A 19,272-nucleotide genomic window follows, 5' to 3' on the forward strand; every position below is an offset into this window, starting at 1 on the left:
TTTCCACGCTGAAGCATCTTGATCAGGTTCACCAGTTGATATTTTTCATTGTTGTCTCCGAACATGACAGAGAGGCTGAACGGCATTCAACTGGGATTGTTGTTTGACTTAAGCAGGGTTAATGTTAGGGCTGAATATTGAGCTTGTTTATCGAAGTTTTCTAGTTCTTGGTGCGTACTCTCTTCACCTCCTCAGTTAAAACATTTCATCTCATTCATCATCGGAAGATGTTCCATCCATGTGTTGCCCCCACAGCCGACATCTTCAAAACATCAAATATCTTCAACAGTAAATTCAGTCAGGTCTTCTTCACAAACTGGAACAGGTAGTTCTGATTCTTAATTATAATATCTTTAGGTGCTGGTTGATCTTTCTCACTATGGCGTCCACATTAGAGAAGAACAGGGAAATGATAAAAAAAAAACATGATTTATACAAGTTACTGTGGCTCAAAGTAACACTAGTGATTTTTTTTATTTTTTTTTATTTCCTCAGAGTTGTTGTCTATGCCGGCAGTAAAACGATTTTCTGTGTCGTTTGCAAAGTATCCGACTAATGGTACGTCTGCTTCTTTCAAGTATTTTTCCACTTCACCTCCCTTTGTCTTGCATGTCTTCAAACTTGTTTTTTTGACCTTGGGTTGTTGTCTTTTTTTCACATGGCCCTCCAGCATTCCAAGTTTCCGTTATTTTTTTCTAATGATTTAATTTTTAATTTTTTTTTGTTTACCCATTATGCTTTGGACTTTTTCTAACACTACCTGACATTCTCTTTCTAACCAGGGTTCCCACTGGTCATTGAATATGTAAAATATCAATAAATTAGGAGACAGGGAATGTCAGTGAATGTTTACAAAGGCCTCATGGTAGTGTAGCAGAAAATAGTGACACGTTTACACAACTCGTACCTTAAAAACACCGGATATCAGCAGGGAATCATTTCCCATTTACAGTATTTCACCACATTAGACTCTGTATTTATTCTCTTCTTAAGGCCTTTGCACACCAGGGGTGTTTATTTTTTATGTGATTAATTCGCACGTCAATATATGTTTTTAGGGATGCACCGATACCACTTTTTTTCAGACCGAGTACAAGTACTGACATTTGGGTACTCGCCGATACCGAGTACCGATACGAGTACTTCTCTGTGCCAAAAGACCCTTGTTAACAGCCAGCTGGAGGGTGTGAACGACACACGGGAGGCTGGGGAGTCCCTCATATGAGGCGGAGCGCCGCGACCGGCTCTAGGTCGGCTTGGAAAGGCTCGGGGCGAAGGTGCTTCCCTGGGCCGTGGGCCGTGGCTGGGGCGGACTGTCCTTAGTGCGCCCCAACCGCGTTGTGCCCCCAGGGCGGGGCTCGGCACACTTAAAAGGCGCCAGGGGTCTGAAACCGGACCAAGGAATCTAACGCACGCGCGAGTCAGAGGGTGCAAGCCAAACCCTGTGGCGCAATGAAAGTGAGGGCCGCGCACGGTGGCCGAGGTGGAATCCCGGCCCCGCGGGGTCGGGCGCACCCCGGCCCGGGGAGGTGGAGCGTGAGCGCGTGCGAAAGTGGTATCGGTGCCGTTGTATCGGAGCCGTTTTGCGAGTACGAGTACATGAGCACAGTATCGGACCCGATACCTGATGCTGGTATCGGTGCATCCCTATATTTTTTTCAAACTGTTGTTTTTGTTACTTCTAACACAGAACACAAATATTACGCAGCGGAAAAACAAGGTTGATATTTCTGAGCTTTCGCACCGCAAATAAAGGCATCAACCAATCACGTTGTGCGGAACAGACATATTCAATACGTACACTATAGGGAATGTGACGTATACATTTCTGATGATGAATGGTTGAGATGAATAGACCGGTAACAGACAATAACAGTCTTCCGTAGCTCCGTACGCCACCTTCCTAAAATGGCTGTGCCTCCCAGAATGCTCCTTGATTCCCATTCCCCTTAGTGTACAACAACACGGAGGCTCCGTAGTTCGAATCAAGACGGTGAACTTTATTACTTTCAACCTTCACAAAGACAGCGCAGACCAGATCCATTCCTTCCGTTCTTTCCTTCCTTTCACAATAAAAGCCCTAGACATATACAGTACACTGTGTGGCTGTTTGCCAGAGGAAATTTCACTCTGAGCATGTTGCCAAAAGGAAACTCAATAAAACAGCTTACAGTAGTTTAGACTTTACCTCAGACCGACGCTGCTCTGGGTCAATAGGATCCCTTTAGTTGGTCCCCTGCCTGCGGAAATCTAAAACTTTTTATTGAACAAGTGTTGCAACTGTCGCAAATTTGCATCGCTGCCAGTATGAATAGTTTTGATAGTTTGATAGTATGCCACGTTTTCATTTAATTTATTCGTCACGTCCTCCAGTGTGTAAAGGCCTTTAGACTTGACTTCTAACCGATGGATGATTAACAAAAGACCATTCTAACAAAACAAATCATTAGGTTATAGCAAAGTGTTACTTACCTCTTGTGCCGGTTAACCGCAGTCAACATTTTCACAGACATTCACTGCAAAACCCACATTGGAGATTTTCCATTGCGATGCATTTTAGAAATATAATTTAGTGTCTGCCAGTTTCCTAATTTCCAACTGAGCCCAGTTTAAATCAGAGGCTAAGTACTGGTCTATTTCCCTTTTGTGTAGGATGACACCGACCTGGATCAATAACTGCGTTTACATGAACTTAAGTAAGCGGCTTACTGTCGGCGTTCTGCAGTATTTTGGTTCCTATAAAGGATTAGAGAAATCCGATTTTCCCGGCTAGATTTCTCCAGGAGAAAGTCAATTTCTTGGCCATGTACAATATACAAATAATGTCGTCATACAAGTGTCCAACAGCAGCAGCTACTTGGATGTAAGATAACATGCCCTGTTTTGCAGATAACATGGAGAATGAACCAAAACAGCACAACAGATATTTACGAAATGTTTCTTTAATGCAGCACAATGTGAAGGAAAAAAGGAAGTCGCAAATCTAGTCTGACTTCATTTTAGTTGATTGTCTCCCAGTGCTTCATTACTGCTGTTTACATTGTGAATAGTGGGCTCACTGCTCCTTATATAACAGACACTAAATAGTGAGCAGTAAATTGAGATTTTGGACACTTTCTAATCATCATCATTTTGTGTTATCGCTGCCAGCTGTAGAGTCGCACAACAGTAATTTTAATAAAATGTCGGACAGTAAATATAGTGCATAGTGCTGCATATAGTGCTGGAGGAGAGTTAGGTCAGTACTGGACTCATTTATCTGGGCTTAGTGTCTCCTTGTCTACACAAAATATCTAGCAGAGTAATGATTTCTGGCACAACTTCCAAAGTGCACGGAGAAGGAAAATATTCTGTAGAGGTCAAAACTCCAGCAACACTTTCAGTATAAAGAACAATTTTATCGTGAGACCAACGTGTTTCGGTTTGCTGGCGTTTTTCTGTTTCAAGTCATGATAGATATTTTTTTTTGCAACAGGGCCTGTTGAAAAATCATTCCTGAAGGTCAATAACAGCCCTGGTTTATTAAAGGGCTACTTCAATTTAGTGTCACACTTCAATAAAGTTTGGGGACTTGCAAGAGACAAAGAAGGTTGAGAGGTGAAGCAGCAGAAGCCGAGGTTTCCTGACTGTTAGTCTCGAGCTCCAAAATCACTGGATCCTTCCAGTCTTACAACGCAACACAGGCTTTCTGTTGACAGTGAGTCTCCACACAGAGATACCACCGTTCGTCCTGAGCCACAGAAGACATTATACAACTACACAGTAGTACTCCCTATACGACAGCGTATTAGGGCCAAGATATGTATTATTATGGAGCCGGAGAAGGGAGTTAATATTCAGAGAAAATACTCAGATTTTCCGTGATTAAATCTGTAAATCTTCAAGAACAAAATGACAAATTTACGAGAAAAGAACTTAAATATTCTCTGAGATTTTTAAGTAATAAATATGTGAGAGTCTGAGCTTTTCCTCAGAATATTACCCCTCTCTTCCAGCTCCGTAATTATTATTTTTTTTACCTTTAATGGCCCTAATACGCCATCCTGTGACTAGTAAACTGACTTTCAAACATCAATTTACTCATAATTAACAAGTGAACCCTGCCGGTCTCTTTTGGGACCTGTAACAGCAATCAGACCCATCATTCCTCTTTCAAAGTTTCATCCCTCTTCACTGTTTTCATGTTTTAAAAAAGCAGCATAACAAAGCAAAGAGCCTTATGGATGGAGCGTAGTACTGAGCCGAGGGTGGGAACCCTGTTTAACATCCTGCATACAATTTGTAAATTGATCACCATTACCCAATAATTCAGTTTTTTTTAGACGTGTATGAACGTGTGTGAACGTGTGTGAACATGTGTGAACATGTGTGCGCTTGTGTGCATGTGTATACAGTAAATACACACCTGTTATCATCATTGTAGAGGATGTGAATTGAGCTCATTGTTAAACGCCACCAGCAGCACATGAATGTTTAACCCTTCCTCTGACCTTCATGGCTCTCAGTTATTGCTAACTCATGTGGATTAAAGGGTGACTACGGTTCAATCACAGCCGACTGAACCGGGATCAGCTCTTATTGGCAACGAACAGAGGGAGGGTTAAAAGCATTGTTCATCCCACCTCCTCATGTCTGTTCTTAAAGAAACATCGGTCAGTTTTGTTTTGATCCATAAGCACACACATGTTTTTCAATGTTTTCAGTGCACAGATGTGGTTGTTCGGTGTGTTCAAGACGTGAAAAAGGGGCAAATATATTAATTATTAATGATGGGGCTGTACCGAATGTCTTGTTTTTACATTGAAAGCTTCTATTCAGGTTTTCAAATGAAGCTTTGAATGTCTGTTGTCATATTTTATGACATCATCACCCTAAAAAAACAATAAAAAAATCCTCGAACAAAATCCTCAATTTGAATAAAATGATTAATCGGATTAAATCAACTTTCTGTAATGGATATAACTCGTCAGTGCCTATCTGTGTGTGGCAAGTGGGAGAGCAGACAGCAGTGAAAATGTTGTTCTTGAAAGGCTAAACGCCAACAAATATGGATTGAAGCAGCATGTTGACTTTTGGATTTTACAACCAGCGTTGGAAATTAACTTTTTTGTCTACCTGCCACTGTGGCTGGTGGATTCCAAATTTTACAAGGCACTCAATTGACTACCTCGCTTTTGGCTGGTGGTTAGTGCTAATTTCCAACCCTGTTTACAACGCTCTGGAGTTATTGGAAATGTTTTGATGACACAAGTCGGAAACAAGCCTGCGCAGCCACCACTGGATAATCTAATTCTACAAATAGTATAATACTAATAATATTAGTTCAGCTTGATCTTTATCTGAAACTGAGCACAAATACAGGGTTTAAAGAGAATGAATGTCAACGTTATGAATGAAGCTTTGAACTATTCGGTACAGCCCTAATTAATGAAGAAGTGTTATTACAATGTTTGTGGCTACAGCTGAATGTCTCCACTTTGCTATATCTATTGATTTTTAGATCATTTCTTGAGTACATTTCTCGGTGAGACAGAAGGGAAGCATCTACTGAGATATTAATGTTGTTGTTGTTGAAAAGAGGACTGGTTTAAATGGATTTAATAGGAAAGTTTTGGTCAGTCTGGATTTTGTAAATGTTCTCATATCTCTGCTTTTGGATTGAATAGCCGAGTTGGATTGCTTCGTGAAGATTTTTTTGTCGTTTAACTGGTCTGACTGGCAAAAATGTTCATCCACAAGTGTTTCGTGGCGAGTTTCTGTGACTCATCAACCAGAGCTGTAAAGTGTGAACACGACTCCCTACTAAATGAACCCTTCCTGTTAAGATGATTCCATGCAAATACATTCAGTATAACTTCCACACACAATATTAGTATGCTTTTCTCTTACATATATTGTTCACCACAGGAACACAAGATGACACATCCACCATAGCTCCACCTGTGTGGTGCCCTGCAAAAGGTACGACGGCGACGCAGCTTCGTGTTGGCACCAAATGTCCAGCTGCAGCTTTGTGTAAACGGCGTGATAAGATGACATCAGTCGTCCTTATTGTTGGTTGATGTGTGGACACAAGTTTTACCTGCACTTGTAAAAAGCTTGTTCGTCTGGGGAGGTGGCTGCGAGACTGTCGTTCATTTTGGGCTTCCTGTAAATGTCGTGTCACTCTTGCTCCTTTTGTGGATTCTCATTAATTAATTGGATTACTTTTTAAATTAAAAATGGAGATACCGCGGAGGAGCAACATGATGGTTTTATTTTTTTTCTTGTTCCAAGCTTCGCTGAAGTGCTGGGTGATTTTTTTTTTTTATCGCAGAAAGTTGCTTGAGACGGTTTGCTGCTTCTTCTGATCTGGCGGTCATGATGAGCTGTTGGCTGCGTCTTGCGTTTCCAGCACCACCTTCATGCACACACACACTCCTACCTCCTACCTCCTCTCTCTGTTTCCCTTCCTCTTCCTCCTCGCTTATATCCTATCGTTTCGTGTCTTTTGTATTGCCCCTCCTCCTCCTCCTGCTGCTCTGTCCTTCCTCGCTCTCCCTCTTCTTCCTCAGAGCCCCTGGAGGAGCACCGTGTGGCCCAGTTGTTGAGGCATTTCTCCAGCAACCTCAGCCTGGGCCACCACCTCTCTCTGGACGGGGCGCTGGCCCACCACCTCCACCAGTGCTCCTACCACCTCCGCCTCTTCCGAAACTGGCTCATCTCCGGCCAAGACCCCCTAGAGTACCTCCACGGTCAGCCCCTGGCCCCCGCCCTCCATACCCCCAGCCTCACGCCCCCGTTCAACCACTGCTCACGGTTTAGTTGGGACTGTGCTTGTTCTGTGGTTGACTCTCATGCTTTGCCTCTTGATGTTTCTGCATGCTTGCCTGTTTCTGTGGTTATGCAGATTGCAAGCTGGCGTGGTGTGAGCTGTTTGGGGGTTTTGGGGCCATTTTTTTGCGACTACTCTCTTTCCTCTCTGCAGTGGTGTCAGTAGCCTTTCCCCCTCCTTCTCTCCAATCCGTAAACCCGCAGAGTGTCTTCATTTTTATGAAGGATTCCTAACCAGAAGAGCACTTCGCACATCTATTTTATGAGACCAGTGCGTAGCAGAGGGACGAGTAGATCAAAAGTTGCAAACAAACTCCCGCACCAGTGATAGACGCTAATGGTATGTGTCCGCAGGATCCGTCCTTTCCACGCTTCCAAATATACAAAGGCAAGATAAACTGGCATTACTCTTGTAAATATGCACACAATAAAACGGCAACACACATCAGTTCCATTTCGTTTCAGATTGAGGCCACCTAGATGGAAAAAAATGACACTTAATTTATCTTGGCAGGAAATGTAATTACAGCAGCAACAGACGAGGGACACAATAATTCGTTTGATAAAATGTCAAACAACAAACAAGCATCAATAAAAGCTGAGCAGTGTTCACCCTCACCAACACTCACTGATGTTTGGATACACTGCAGTGATCATGAGGCCAAAATGTGGCACATCAGACCTCCACGTTATTGAGTACAGACAGAAATGTGTCTGTAGCAGAAAGTAACGGTAACACTTTATATTAAGTTCTTGTAATGAGCGTTAGTTAATCAGTATTAGGACTCTCAAACACATCATTTTAACGTAAATTGCAGCCACAAACTGTTAACAAGTTTCTTATAAGTGCTTATAAATGTCTTAAAATCTAACAATGAACGTGCTTATGATAATAATGACACGTTAACGCAAATTCATTTTAATGCCACTAATTTCTTTAATGCAATCGATCTTTCGGAGGTTGTAGCGGGCTCAGTTTTAAAGCTAGAGTGAAGATACTGGTATCATATGAAACTAAAAAACCTAAAGAATCCATTGGTACCAACCATGTCATACTAGCTTTTCCTGAAGGAGGTTAAATGACGCGCCAAACGTAGGCTAAATTTTGCCGAACAAAAACGGTCATGGCCATTTTCAAAGGGGTCCCTTGACCTCTGATCTCAAGATATGTGAATGTAAACGGGTTCTATGGGTACCCACGAGTCTCCCCTTTACAGACATGCCCACTTTATGATAATCACATGCAGTTTGGGGCAAGTCATAGTCAAGTCAGCACACTGACACACTGACAGCTGTTGTTGCTTGTTGGGCTGCAGTTTGCCATGTTATGATTTGAGCATATTGTTTTATGCTAAATGCAGTACCTGTGAGGGTTTCTGGACAATATCTGTCATTGTTTTGTGTTGTTAATTGATTTACAATAATACATATATACATACATTTGCATAAAGCAGCATATTTGTCCACTCCCATGTTGATAAGAGGATTAAATACTTGACGTATCTCCTTTTAAGGTACATTAAAGAACAGATAAAAGCTCTGGAAGAGCGTGGTTACTCGCGATGTAAATAAATATTAAAATTGATTGACAGCCCTAATCTTAATTACTTAAAATATAAGGTGACTAAAAATGGCAACCATATTTTCAGTTTCGGCAACCAAACACTGATGCCTGGTTGTCAGCATGGCAACCACTTTTAAAAGTTAGTGTTGAGCCTTGCTTAATATAAACTATCTTGGTCATATTCTTAGTTGTTTGCTTTTTCTTTGATCAGATTTTTCCTGATCTAAATCAGGACACTTTGCTCATTTTATTTATTACATTAAACACTGAAGCACTGAGAAGTATTGGTGCATTTCTTCACATGAAGTCAGGGCTTTGTAGAAAAATCATGTTTGCACCCACCACCCCACTCCTACATACACTATACACAGTAGAAGTTCAATAGAAACATGTACATTATCAGCCATTCCTCTACAAACTGTATATAAATCAACATATTGCACATAGCGTCATGTTGGCAGAGGGTTCTTGACAACATAATATATGAATATTTCCATGTTTAGGTGACACGAACAGATTGCTGCTGACAGAGCGGCATCGTCTTGGCCTCAAGCTGTCTCACTCCAAGATTAAAGATCTTTTTTTTTCTCAATACTTCCAGCTCTAAGCAGATAATCTATCATCACTAGCCTCCATGTTTCATAACAGTACTGGTATTATTAATTAATCCACTGCACATTCAACTCTTTGGAGTCAGCTGCCGTGTCTGAATCAGATGTGAATGCCCTCCTACCTGACCTTTAACCAGCATGTGATTTCCTGCTTGTTTGCTGTACATTTGGCGTACTCACACCCGGTGCAGACGAACACAGTAAAGAACATCCTCCTCTGAGGTTTTTAGACCGATCGAGGCAAGCTGCGGTTTGACGCTTTGTGATTTTGAACGGCTCTGGTGAGGTGCGACTTGGTTGTGAACTAACAGTGGATAAACTTAGTGTTGGACCTGAGCTGCAGTCTGGACAGCTTTGACCAGCGTGTGCTGCTGCTGCCGTTAGAGCTGCAGCTTCTGTGTGTGTTGGGACTGACCACAAAGGCAGACGTTATGTTTTCCAGACCTGCTTGCTTTTGCAAACACAGCGAGAGACGTTTTGAGATGTGTAGACTTGTTCCCGTTTGATATGGTGTCATGTTGTCTTGGCGTCCAGCATGGTGTTTTTTTGCAACTTGCCTGCGTGGAAATGAACCGTAGAGGCTGGCAGGCGTTCGCAGCGGGTTAGGGCCCGTTCAGAGACAGGAGCAGGATTTGAGAGAGCACCGTGTTGAGGTGTAGTGTTATGGGTGGCATTGGGGCGGTGGTGTCAGCTGAAGTGGTTCTGACTGCCCGGTCTCTAACTGAGGGCTGATGTGCCTGCGGGCGCCGTGTCTCTCCTCTGCCGCAGGCTTCGAAGGCTGCTCCATGGTGCCCTCCATCTATCCTCTGGAAACGCTCCACAACTCGCTGTCGCTAAAGCAGGTCAACGACTTCCTCACCATTGTGTGCGAGAGCGCCGGGGATCCACACACGAGGACCACCAGAGGTTAGCACAAATGATTCATGTTACTTACAGTGTATTCATCATAATCATCATCACTTAACCGGACCCGTGGTCTCTGCTCCATCCCTACAGCTCTGTCAGCCATGTTTGACACACACAACCAGCCGTCGGTGGACTCGTACATCCCTCAGAGAGTCCTCACTTCCTCCATCTCTCTCAGATCTCGTTCTGACAGACCTCCTTGGTGTGAGTATCACAGCATCTCTTTGTTCCCACCAAGATTTGACATTTCTAGGTTGGCCTCCCTCGACTGTCTCAGTTTCACACGTCTGTGGACTATTTATGGAAGACAAGTCGTCCATTACAGCCTCGCAGTTTGGTCTCCGTTAGTGCTGTCCGTCATCTTTTCAGATGAACTCAACGAACCAACACTATAGTCTTTTCTTGCAAATGAAACCTTATTAAAGGACGGGTCCATTATTTAAATTGTTTTTAGGTTTTTATCTAATTCTGTAGCTTCCCAGTGGTGTTTCATATTTATACAAATCCTACGTACGTATGTTTTAGCGTCAAAATGCTATTTTCCCAAGCCCTTCTAAAACCTTATTCCCACGTGACCTGATGTAGGTTTCTGCATGATGACGTTCTACATATATCTTTCTTATCCATTCAGTGTATATTATCTACAGTAAGGGAGTACCGGCACGGAAGCTAAGCAGTCTGTACTGCTGTGGACGCCACGTTAGTTTGGATCCGAAAGTCACGCAATAACACAAACAAACCAACCGATCGATGCAGCGGTAGACCGGCAACTTCTGTGTTCTGTGAGGTAAAATTACTGTTTTTGTGAATGTAGTCTGGTGGCTTTGAAGAGAGCGATATAACGCCTTGAGTTCCCCGTCGGAAAGGGCTGGTCGGGAACAGCAGAAAAACGTATTTTAGCCACCTAAAATCAATAATCAATATTAAGTATTTAAGTGTACGCTATAATTAGAACAAAGGCAGTCCTTTCCAGGAGGGAACCAAAGCCGTTATATCGCTCTCGTCAAAGCCACCAGACTACATTCACAAAAAACAGTAATTTTACCTCAGAAAATGGGATTATATGCACAACCCAACTTCAAACAATCTGAGCTAACCCTTTCAGTTATTTCCAAACTTTGCACACCCAACGTTGCATCAGCTAGTGCTAGCGTTCACATTATTCATAACCTTATTAATTAGCTTACCGTGGTAACCTGCGTCACTGCTTTTTGCTAACGACAGGACGTTGCACGTTTTTCAAATGGACGTTTCCATTTGAAAAAAAACCCAGAAAAGAACGCAGATGGACTCGCCCTTTAATTTTCCTTCTTTGTGCTGTTTCTGACAGCTGATGTTTAGCTCCATGAATCTAACACTTTAGTTCTGTCTGTATTCTTATTCCCTCTCATCCTGGTGCTGTGGGTTTATCTTGTGTTCCTGCAGACAGCAGCGGTCCATCCAGCACGGTATCCAGCGCTGGACCGTCTTCTCCCACTACAGCCGACACTTCCCCACGCTTCAGCTTCAGTGATAAGATCTCCCTCACCCCTCAGAGCAGCGAGGAAACTCACTCCTCTCAAAACATTTCCTCTCAGCCAGTTACCGCCGTCGGGTCACAAGGCCTCGACCCAACTTGCTCTGCTCAGTCAAACCCCGGCGAAGTCCCTCTGACTCCAAATAACTCGCCAGAGGATGACGGTGAGCTCTGTGCTGTTACTGATCCTGAACTTACAGAGGAAGAGCCAGAGGTGGCTTCTGAAGCCGTGGATGCCTCCAACGTTTCAGATATCGGCCTGAGGCCGCCCTGCTCTGCGTTGGCGGATCTCACTCTGGCTCGGATGGAGGGTTACTGCCTCCCCGGCTCTCTGCCGGTGCTGCTGGAGCTCCGAGAGAGCAGCAGCGAGGCGGGCTCCAGCTCCCAGACGCCCCAGTCTCCCGAGGGACCCGACGAGTTCTTTGACACTCAGGAGTCGATGGAGCTGTGGATGGACAGTCCAGAAAGCCTCCCCCATCCTGAGTCACCGCTAGAGGTCGGAGCCACTCACACAGCAGAGCCGTAGAGACCTCAGATCTGTCAGAAACTACTGTGGTTACATCTGTAACGTTACAAACATCATCCTTGTTGTCTATCGTGAGCAGTGAGGCACTGTACTGTGTTACAGCCGACCGACCTCCCATCTCCTCTAGCTTGACGACTACTGCGTGTTGAGTAATAATGAATGGGCAGCTGATCCTCACTAGGCTCTGTGTTGGACAATCATATGACAATCATTCATGTTCATTGCCTTTTAAAGAAAAGCACACTGGGGACACACCAGTGACACCACTGAGCCTCCTCTGACAGTCCACTGGTTCAGTCCGTCTGTCTCTAGACATGTAGGGAGACACTTGTTGTAAGGTGAAGCTTTATTGTCAAGCTCTCTGTTACTGTCGCTTATATGCGGTTGCACAAGCTCTTTCTTTAAAGCTGCATTAATCGATTTATGGCCACTAGGGGGCAGAAACGCCCCGACATGTTACCACCTTATAAAGCTGTTATAGAGAAGGTGTTATACATCCAGCAGACACAGAACTAAATCATCATCCTATAGGTGATGTGTTTGTGTCTGCTCTGGTTTGCTCTCTATCAACTCCTGAGAAAAATATCTGTCAATTTATCTGCTCGATGATCCACTATCCATCAGACTGGCACATTCTCAAAAAGTCAAGGCCTTGCCCCCTTTTGGGGGACAGAAAACCGAAGATCCCATAGACTTCAATGTAATCTGACGTATGTTTGGATTGTAATTTTGACAAGTTTGTCTGCATTCATCTCTTGTTAAACAAACGTTTGTTTTATACACATGTCTAATAATTATTTTGCGATCTTGTCTGAACCTGAGCGTTCACGATACCTTAATAAACGAAGGTTGATCGCCCTCATGTCCCTTCAGTCTTCCCCCGTCCAACACAGTGGCCGGATATTGCTGATCCAGACATCTCTACATATTGAAGTGTTGTCTGTAAATAACCAACGTGTTAATAGACAACTGTTTGATCTGTAGGCTGAGATTTAATTGGAGACGACAGTCTGATGCTGCTATGACGTTAATGTATGACTGTATTACTGCAGCAGCCTCCCACTCAAGCTAACGTTAGCTAGCCGTGCTAGTCACTGTCACCAGCATCATTTAGCACACTGACAGTGAATATTCCCGTATCGTATGAGCCTCAAATCTCGGTGTGAAAGCCTCGGTTAACCCGCTGCACAACAGCTTTTTGGCATTTTCTATTATCTCCCATGTGACAGCGAGTTTCAAACAGGAATATTAGTGGAATATTCCTTTTAATTAGCCATGTAAACAGCTTAGTAGGAATATTTTCGTGCGTGTAAACGTAGTCGGTGTCTGTTTGCTATTTTGTGCCGGGCAGGTGAGGTGACAGTGAGTTTATCAGGGGTTGATGAGAGCGTTGAGTCTTAACCATACACAAAATCTGCTGTTAAACTAAAACAAAAAAGCTAAAAGAAAAAGAGTTGCCACATTTCATGTTTTCAAATTGATTCATTGTGACCATAAATAAGTCGATTAATGGAGCTTTAAACTGTGAAGTCTGTCTCACTTCTTTCTTACCTTTAGCCTTTACCCTTTGGACAGCTGCAGTAGTGAACCAGCTTTCCTGACATCCATCACAATCCGGTGACGGGTATCAGGACACGTGTTGTGTCGTGGCGTTGGGGCAACCACATCTTCTTTGTTTGTTACAGGATACAGTGACGCATAGACTCACTACTGTTTATGAGAAACAGGAAATGACTCAAAGTACCAGACAGAGAAAATCCAATCTGTGGCTCTTCGTCGTACGCCAGCGTTCGTCCTGTGCTGAGCTTCTGTGGCGCTACATGTTACGTACGTGCATCTGTGATTTTAAAAACAAAAGAATCTTCATTACTGACAGTAAAATATAATAAGTGTTCAATCTCCAGGTCAAACTGTGTGTGCACTGCTTACTGCCAAAGTCCTTAAGCTTCATGGAAGATTTTAATATAATCAGTAGGAAATTGATAGAGAGAAAAATATTTATTTTGAAATGAGTATTTAAAAAAAAAAAAAAAAAAGAAAGTCTGGTATTTTTGATACCCACATCAGATATTTAATTGTACCATAGCTATTGTATATTTTTTGTAAAATCACCTCATGACGTGGGAAAAATCTGAATCTCTCATTTTATCACTGAACAAACAGGAGGAGCATTTTACATTTAATGTGCTTTTATTGTGGCAAGCAGTTATGTAGCAGGTGTGTATGTACAGTATGTGTGAGTGTGTGTGTGTGTTTGGGGGGGCGGGTGCACACATGCTTGAGAAGCAATTCAGGTAGACGAGTACGCTGATGTGCAATTCTGTGTTTTAACAGTGGGATTTCATGTTACATTGCGATGTACTGTAGAGGTGAGAAACACAACTGTGAGTTAGTGAAACTGACATGTCAACCCGTGCGTGCGTGCGTGCGTGCGTGTGCAGATAATCACTCTGTTTTGCTTCTGTGCTGCAGGTGCTGTTTGCTTAAAGGGTCAGTTCGCTCAAATTACAAAAAAAGCCTAAAACGTTTGCTCACTTGAGGATAGTGAGAACATGTTGGTGTCCATGCAGATAGTTTGGGGTTTTATGTGTTCAGGTTTTTCAGCAGTGATGTGTGTTTCCAAAAAACAGTGTCCCCATCACTCTGGATAATTCAGACCTCACAGTTTTCCTTCGAAATACTGAACTCAACGGCAACTTAACAGCAGGTTGAACATCAGTAAGTGCATTTCCATCTAAGTGTTCGTTAGCGCATTTTCAAGTTGCATATAAAAAACCTCAGTGGAAGAGTGGAAACCCCAGAAATAAAAAAAAAAGGTAAAATATCACAAAAGTTTTAACTAAGGCTGTCAATCAATTGTTTTATCTGTTCAAAATGTACCTTAAAGGGAGATTTGTCAAGTATTTAATACTCTTATCAACATGGGAGTGGGCAAATAAACTTGCTTTATGTAAATATATGTATATATTTATTATTGTAAATCAATTAACAACACAAAACAATGACAGATATTGTCCAGAAACCCTCACAGGTACTGCATTTAGCATAAAACAATATGCTCAAATCATAACATGGCAAACTGCAGCCCAACAGGCAACAACAGCTGTCAGTGTGTCAGTGTGCTGACTTGACTACGACTTGTCCCAAACTGCATGTGATTATCATAAAGTGGGCATGTCTGTAAAGGGGAGACTCGTGGGTACCCATAGAACCCATTTACATTCACACATCTGGAGGTCAGAGGTCAAGGGACCCCTTTGAAAATGGCCATGACTGTTTTTTTCCCACCATAATTTAGTGTAAGTTTGGAGCGTTATTTAACCTCCTTCATGACCAGCTAGTATGACATGGTTGGTACCGATGGATTCTTTAGGTTTTTTTTAGTTTCATATGATACCAGTATCTTCACTCTGGCTTTAAAACTGAGCCCACTACAACCGCCGAAATTGCAAGTTGCATTAATGTCTTAAAGAAATTAGCGGCGTTAATGTGAATTTGTGTTCAATTTGACAGCCCTTATAAAATCAAAATGTGACAAAGTCCAACGTAAAACAGACGAATAAATCATAACGTACATGAAGCATGTGATGAATGTGTACTACATGAAACACACATAAATGTCACATTTACATCACGTTTGGGGTTTGACTGGCGCTTTAATTACATCATCTTGTTTTGCGTCCTCTTCTTCTGCAGTGGTTTAACGGCACCCGACTGAAGAATTAGCTCCACCAAGTGTTTATCTCAATGCGCTCAACTCTTAATATTTTCATAACAGTAGTGGATCGAAACGTGCATCCATTTGTATTTTGTTTTGCAGATTTTCTGGAAATTTTGTTTTGTTTGTGCTACATTTGGATAAAAACTTGGCTTGTGCTTTGTCTGTAACCACGCCCCCATCAGTGATGTCACAGTGTGCTGGAGTACATCATCATCTTCTGGGTGACTTCCTGTTGGCTCTCTGGACGCGTGAACGGGGTAAAATAATTCACAGATTCATCAGGACGGGATGAATCAGATTGTGATCATACGAAGAGTTTGTTTCGGGGTGTTTGTGATGCTCGGAGCTGTTCCTTTTGTAATGATTTGTGTATGTGGACAGCATATTTGAGCCTTTATTTCAAAGCTTTGAGCACCACAAATCAAATTCTGTTCACTTCGAGTGCATCAAATTTGAGGCAGAAATATCCGAGACAGACGTCTCAACCTGGACGAATAAAACCCAAACTGTCTCTGTGTCTCTAGACGCCACTAGAGGTGAGCAAAGAGTAATTTCGGTGAACTGACCCTTTACAACCTGCTCAGAAATCCACCTTTTAAATCTCTGAGGATGAATCGTCTGATTGTTTAGTCATCCAATAAAGATCAACCTGCTGAGCGCTTTGTGAACTGACATCACATTTCATGTCTGATATTTCACCCTGTTGGATAATAAGCTTTTGGTTTTAGATGCACAATTATGTGTGTTTTCCTCAAATCTGTGCTGACTGTACTGAGCTCAAAACGTTTCTGTTCGTCTGTTGTTCTGGGAAACAAAATGCCCATCTGTGTGAAGTTTAATCATTTGGTTTTTAGAAAGATCATTATATGACACATCCATATTCTGTAATACTTCTAACGATGTTACAAAATACAGCTATTGGAATGTAAATCTGATTTGTTGGTCTACTTTGTTGTTTGGATTAGTATCTTAGTTTCTGTCTTCTAAAATAAACCAATAAATAAAGTATATGAACAAAATGTAAAAAAAACAACTAAAGGTTTAAAAGGGACATATTGGCTCATTTTCAGGTTCATTTTCAGGTTCATACTTGTATTTTGGGGTTTCTACTAGAACATGTTTACATGCTTTAATGTTCAAAAAACACATTATTTTTCTCCTCTTGTCTGTCTGAATATACCTGTATTCACCTTCTATCTGAAACGCTCCGTTTTAGCGCCTGTCTCTTTAAGATCCTCTGCAGGAAAAGCCCAGTCTGCTCTGATTGGTCACCGTTTCCAGGCTGTTGCCGTCTTCACAGCGTCTCTGCAGCCGGGGATTCACTGCGTGTGTCAAGTACACTGAGTTTAGCAGCACTTCTACCCGTGAATGTATAGTTGTGACATCATAAGGAAGAGTTGGCGTCTCGTTTACTGGCACAGTTTCTGGAGACGGGCCGTGTGCATTTCTACGTTGATTGAGCGTTTTGGTACTTCCCCAGTATTTATACAGCACCTAGACCGGATACAACTAAAGACATTTAAATCAGACTTTCAATAATGTGGGACCTTTAAAAGTTAAGATTCATTTAAAGATAAACTATGCTTTCATTAGTGTGTAATCACCTGAAACTAAGAATTGTTGTGTTTCCGTTTCCTTAGAGCAGGGGTCTCAAACATTTTTTCCTCTGAGAGCTAATTTGACGATATGAAAGTGTCTGAGAGCGACTCATAGCACCAAGTTGTAAATCACCAATAACAGACATAATCACTATCTTTATTTTTGGTCTTTTAATAACGTTTCACCCTCTGCAGTCATCGTCATTTACCACTTTAATCTCTGGAGTTTTTTTATTTGAATATTACCCCCTCCTCCAGCTCTGTTATTATTATTTTTTTTACTTACAATGGCCCTAATATGCCGTCGTAGAAATATGATCCATAGAAATAATGATGGAAAAATGCCAATCAAGTTTCCGTAACCTCATTTCATACAATCATTTGAAATCTGGAAAAATGTCTTACACAAAAGCATGTGCACCCAAACATGACATCTACATATGGTTGTCGAAACATGTCATGTCGAGCATCAATCTGCTGCTGAAACAGCCTCTTCTGGTTTCAGGCTTTTCACCATTAGATCCCATTCAGACACAAGAGCATCGGGGTTGAGGTCAGAGCTGTGTGAAGGTCAGTCAGGTTCTTCCACAACAAGCTGGTATAAGCGTTTCTTTATGGAGCTGTCGTGTTGAAACAGGGAAGGAATGAACAAACTCTTGACACAATATCAACATACACTCACCGGCCACTCACTAGGCACACCTGTTCAATTGCTTGTTAACACAAATAGCTAATCAGCCAATCACATGGCAGCAACTCAATGCATTTAGGCATCTAGAGGTGGTGAAGACGACTTGCTGAAGTTCAAACCGAGCATCAGAATGGGGAAGAAAGGGGATTTAAGTGACTTTGAACGTGGCATGGTTGCTGGTGCCAGACAGGCTGGTTTGAGTATTTCAAAAACTGCTGATCTACTGGGATTTTCACGCACAACCATCTCTAGGGTTTACAGAGAATGGTCCGAACAAGAGAACATATCTAGTGATCGGCAGTTGTGTGGACGGAAATGCCTTGTTGATGTCAGAGGTCAGAGGAGAATGGGCAGAGTGGTTGGAGATGATAGAAAGGCAACAGTAACTCAAATAACCACTCGTTACAACCAAGGTATGCAGAATACCATCTCTGAACGCACAACACGTCCAACCTTGAAGCAGATGGGCTACAGCAGCAGAAGACCACCCGGTACTAGCAAGGTGTACCTAATAAAGTGGCCGGTGAGTGTATGCTTTAGCATTGACCTGAACTAAGGAGTCCAACCCAAACCATAAAACCAGTCCCAGACCAACAGGATGTGACCAGTCCGTGTGTTTCTCCCTGATGATGATGATGATGATCAAACCTCAGCAGGTAAATCACCTCCTGAAGTCAGACAGCGTTTCTCTGTTGGAGTAAATCTGTTGGAAGTAAATGTGTGGAGTCAGCGTTATCACAGTGTGTGCCGTCAGTGTGAAGGTCACCAGTCAGAGTGATGATCAGTTCGAGTTGAGGAAAGAGGAAAGCAAAAAGGATGCAGAGGAAAAAGTGATATTTTATGAGCTTATGATGAAAATCAGAATCTGCAATGTGACCAGTAACTGCAGCTGTCAGGTGAATATATATATATATAGGTATATATACTAGGCTACACTATATATATATATATATATATATATATATATAGTGTAGCCTAGTGGAGTGGTTCACAAACTTTCACATCTAGGACGGCTAAACTGTCATTGTGTTACTTATAAATTATTCCCCTTTTTGCTCAGGACCCCCTCAAGGACTTTTGAAAACCACCATCCTTGTGAATAGTAGAATATTTCCATCTTGAAGTACTGGAGGAAAAGTAGCTGCTCTCCCAAAATAGAAATATTACTGAAGTGCAGCACCTGAGTAGGACTGAACTTCAGTAGTATTTAAATTCAAAATCGTTTTAATGCCACTAATTTCTTTAACATATAAACACAACTTGCAATTTTTAGGTTTTAACAGGCTCAGTTTTAAAGCTAGAGTGAAGATACTGGTATCATATGAA

The 19,272-nt window shown here is 42.2% G+C and overlaps 1 protein-coding gene across 7 annotated transcripts in view; it reads left to right on the forward strand.

Moving 5' to 3' along the window:
* Window positions 1-14,802, forward strand: part of ppip5k1a (diphosphoinositol pentakisphosphate kinase 1a) — a 46,114-nt gene extending 31,312 nt beyond the window's left edge. For 2 of the 7 annotated variants that reach the window (XM_037789694.1, XM_037789684.1), the window contains exons 27-32: window positions 496-558; window positions 5,908-5,961; window positions 6,555-6,734; window positions 9,757-9,894; window positions 9,985-10,098; window positions 11,320-14,802. In XM_037789694.1, the coding sequence (XP_037645622.1) occupies window positions 496-558; window positions 5,908-5,961; window positions 6,555-6,734; window positions 9,757-9,894; window positions 9,985-10,098; window positions 11,320-11,936 (1,166 nt within the window). In that variant the 3' untranslated portion in view covers window positions 11,937-14,802. The remainder of the gene's footprint in view (window positions 1-495; window positions 559-5,907; window positions 5,962-6,554; window positions 6,735-9,756; window positions 9,895-9,984; window positions 10,099-11,319) is intronic. The other 5 variants (XM_037789712.1, XM_037789702.1, XM_037789734.1 and 2 more) reach the window with 3 other exon arrangements.
* Window positions 14,803-19,272: the final 4,470 nt, after the last annotated feature.

The sequence above is a fragment of the Sebastes umbrosus genome, chromosome 2, assembly GCF_015220745.1.
Source record: "Sebastes umbrosus isolate fSebUmb1 chromosome 2, fSebUmb1.pri, whole genome shotgun sequence".
Classification (NCBI taxonomy): domain Eukaryota; kingdom Metazoa; phylum Chordata; class Actinopteri; order Perciformes; family Sebastidae; genus Sebastes; species Sebastes umbrosus.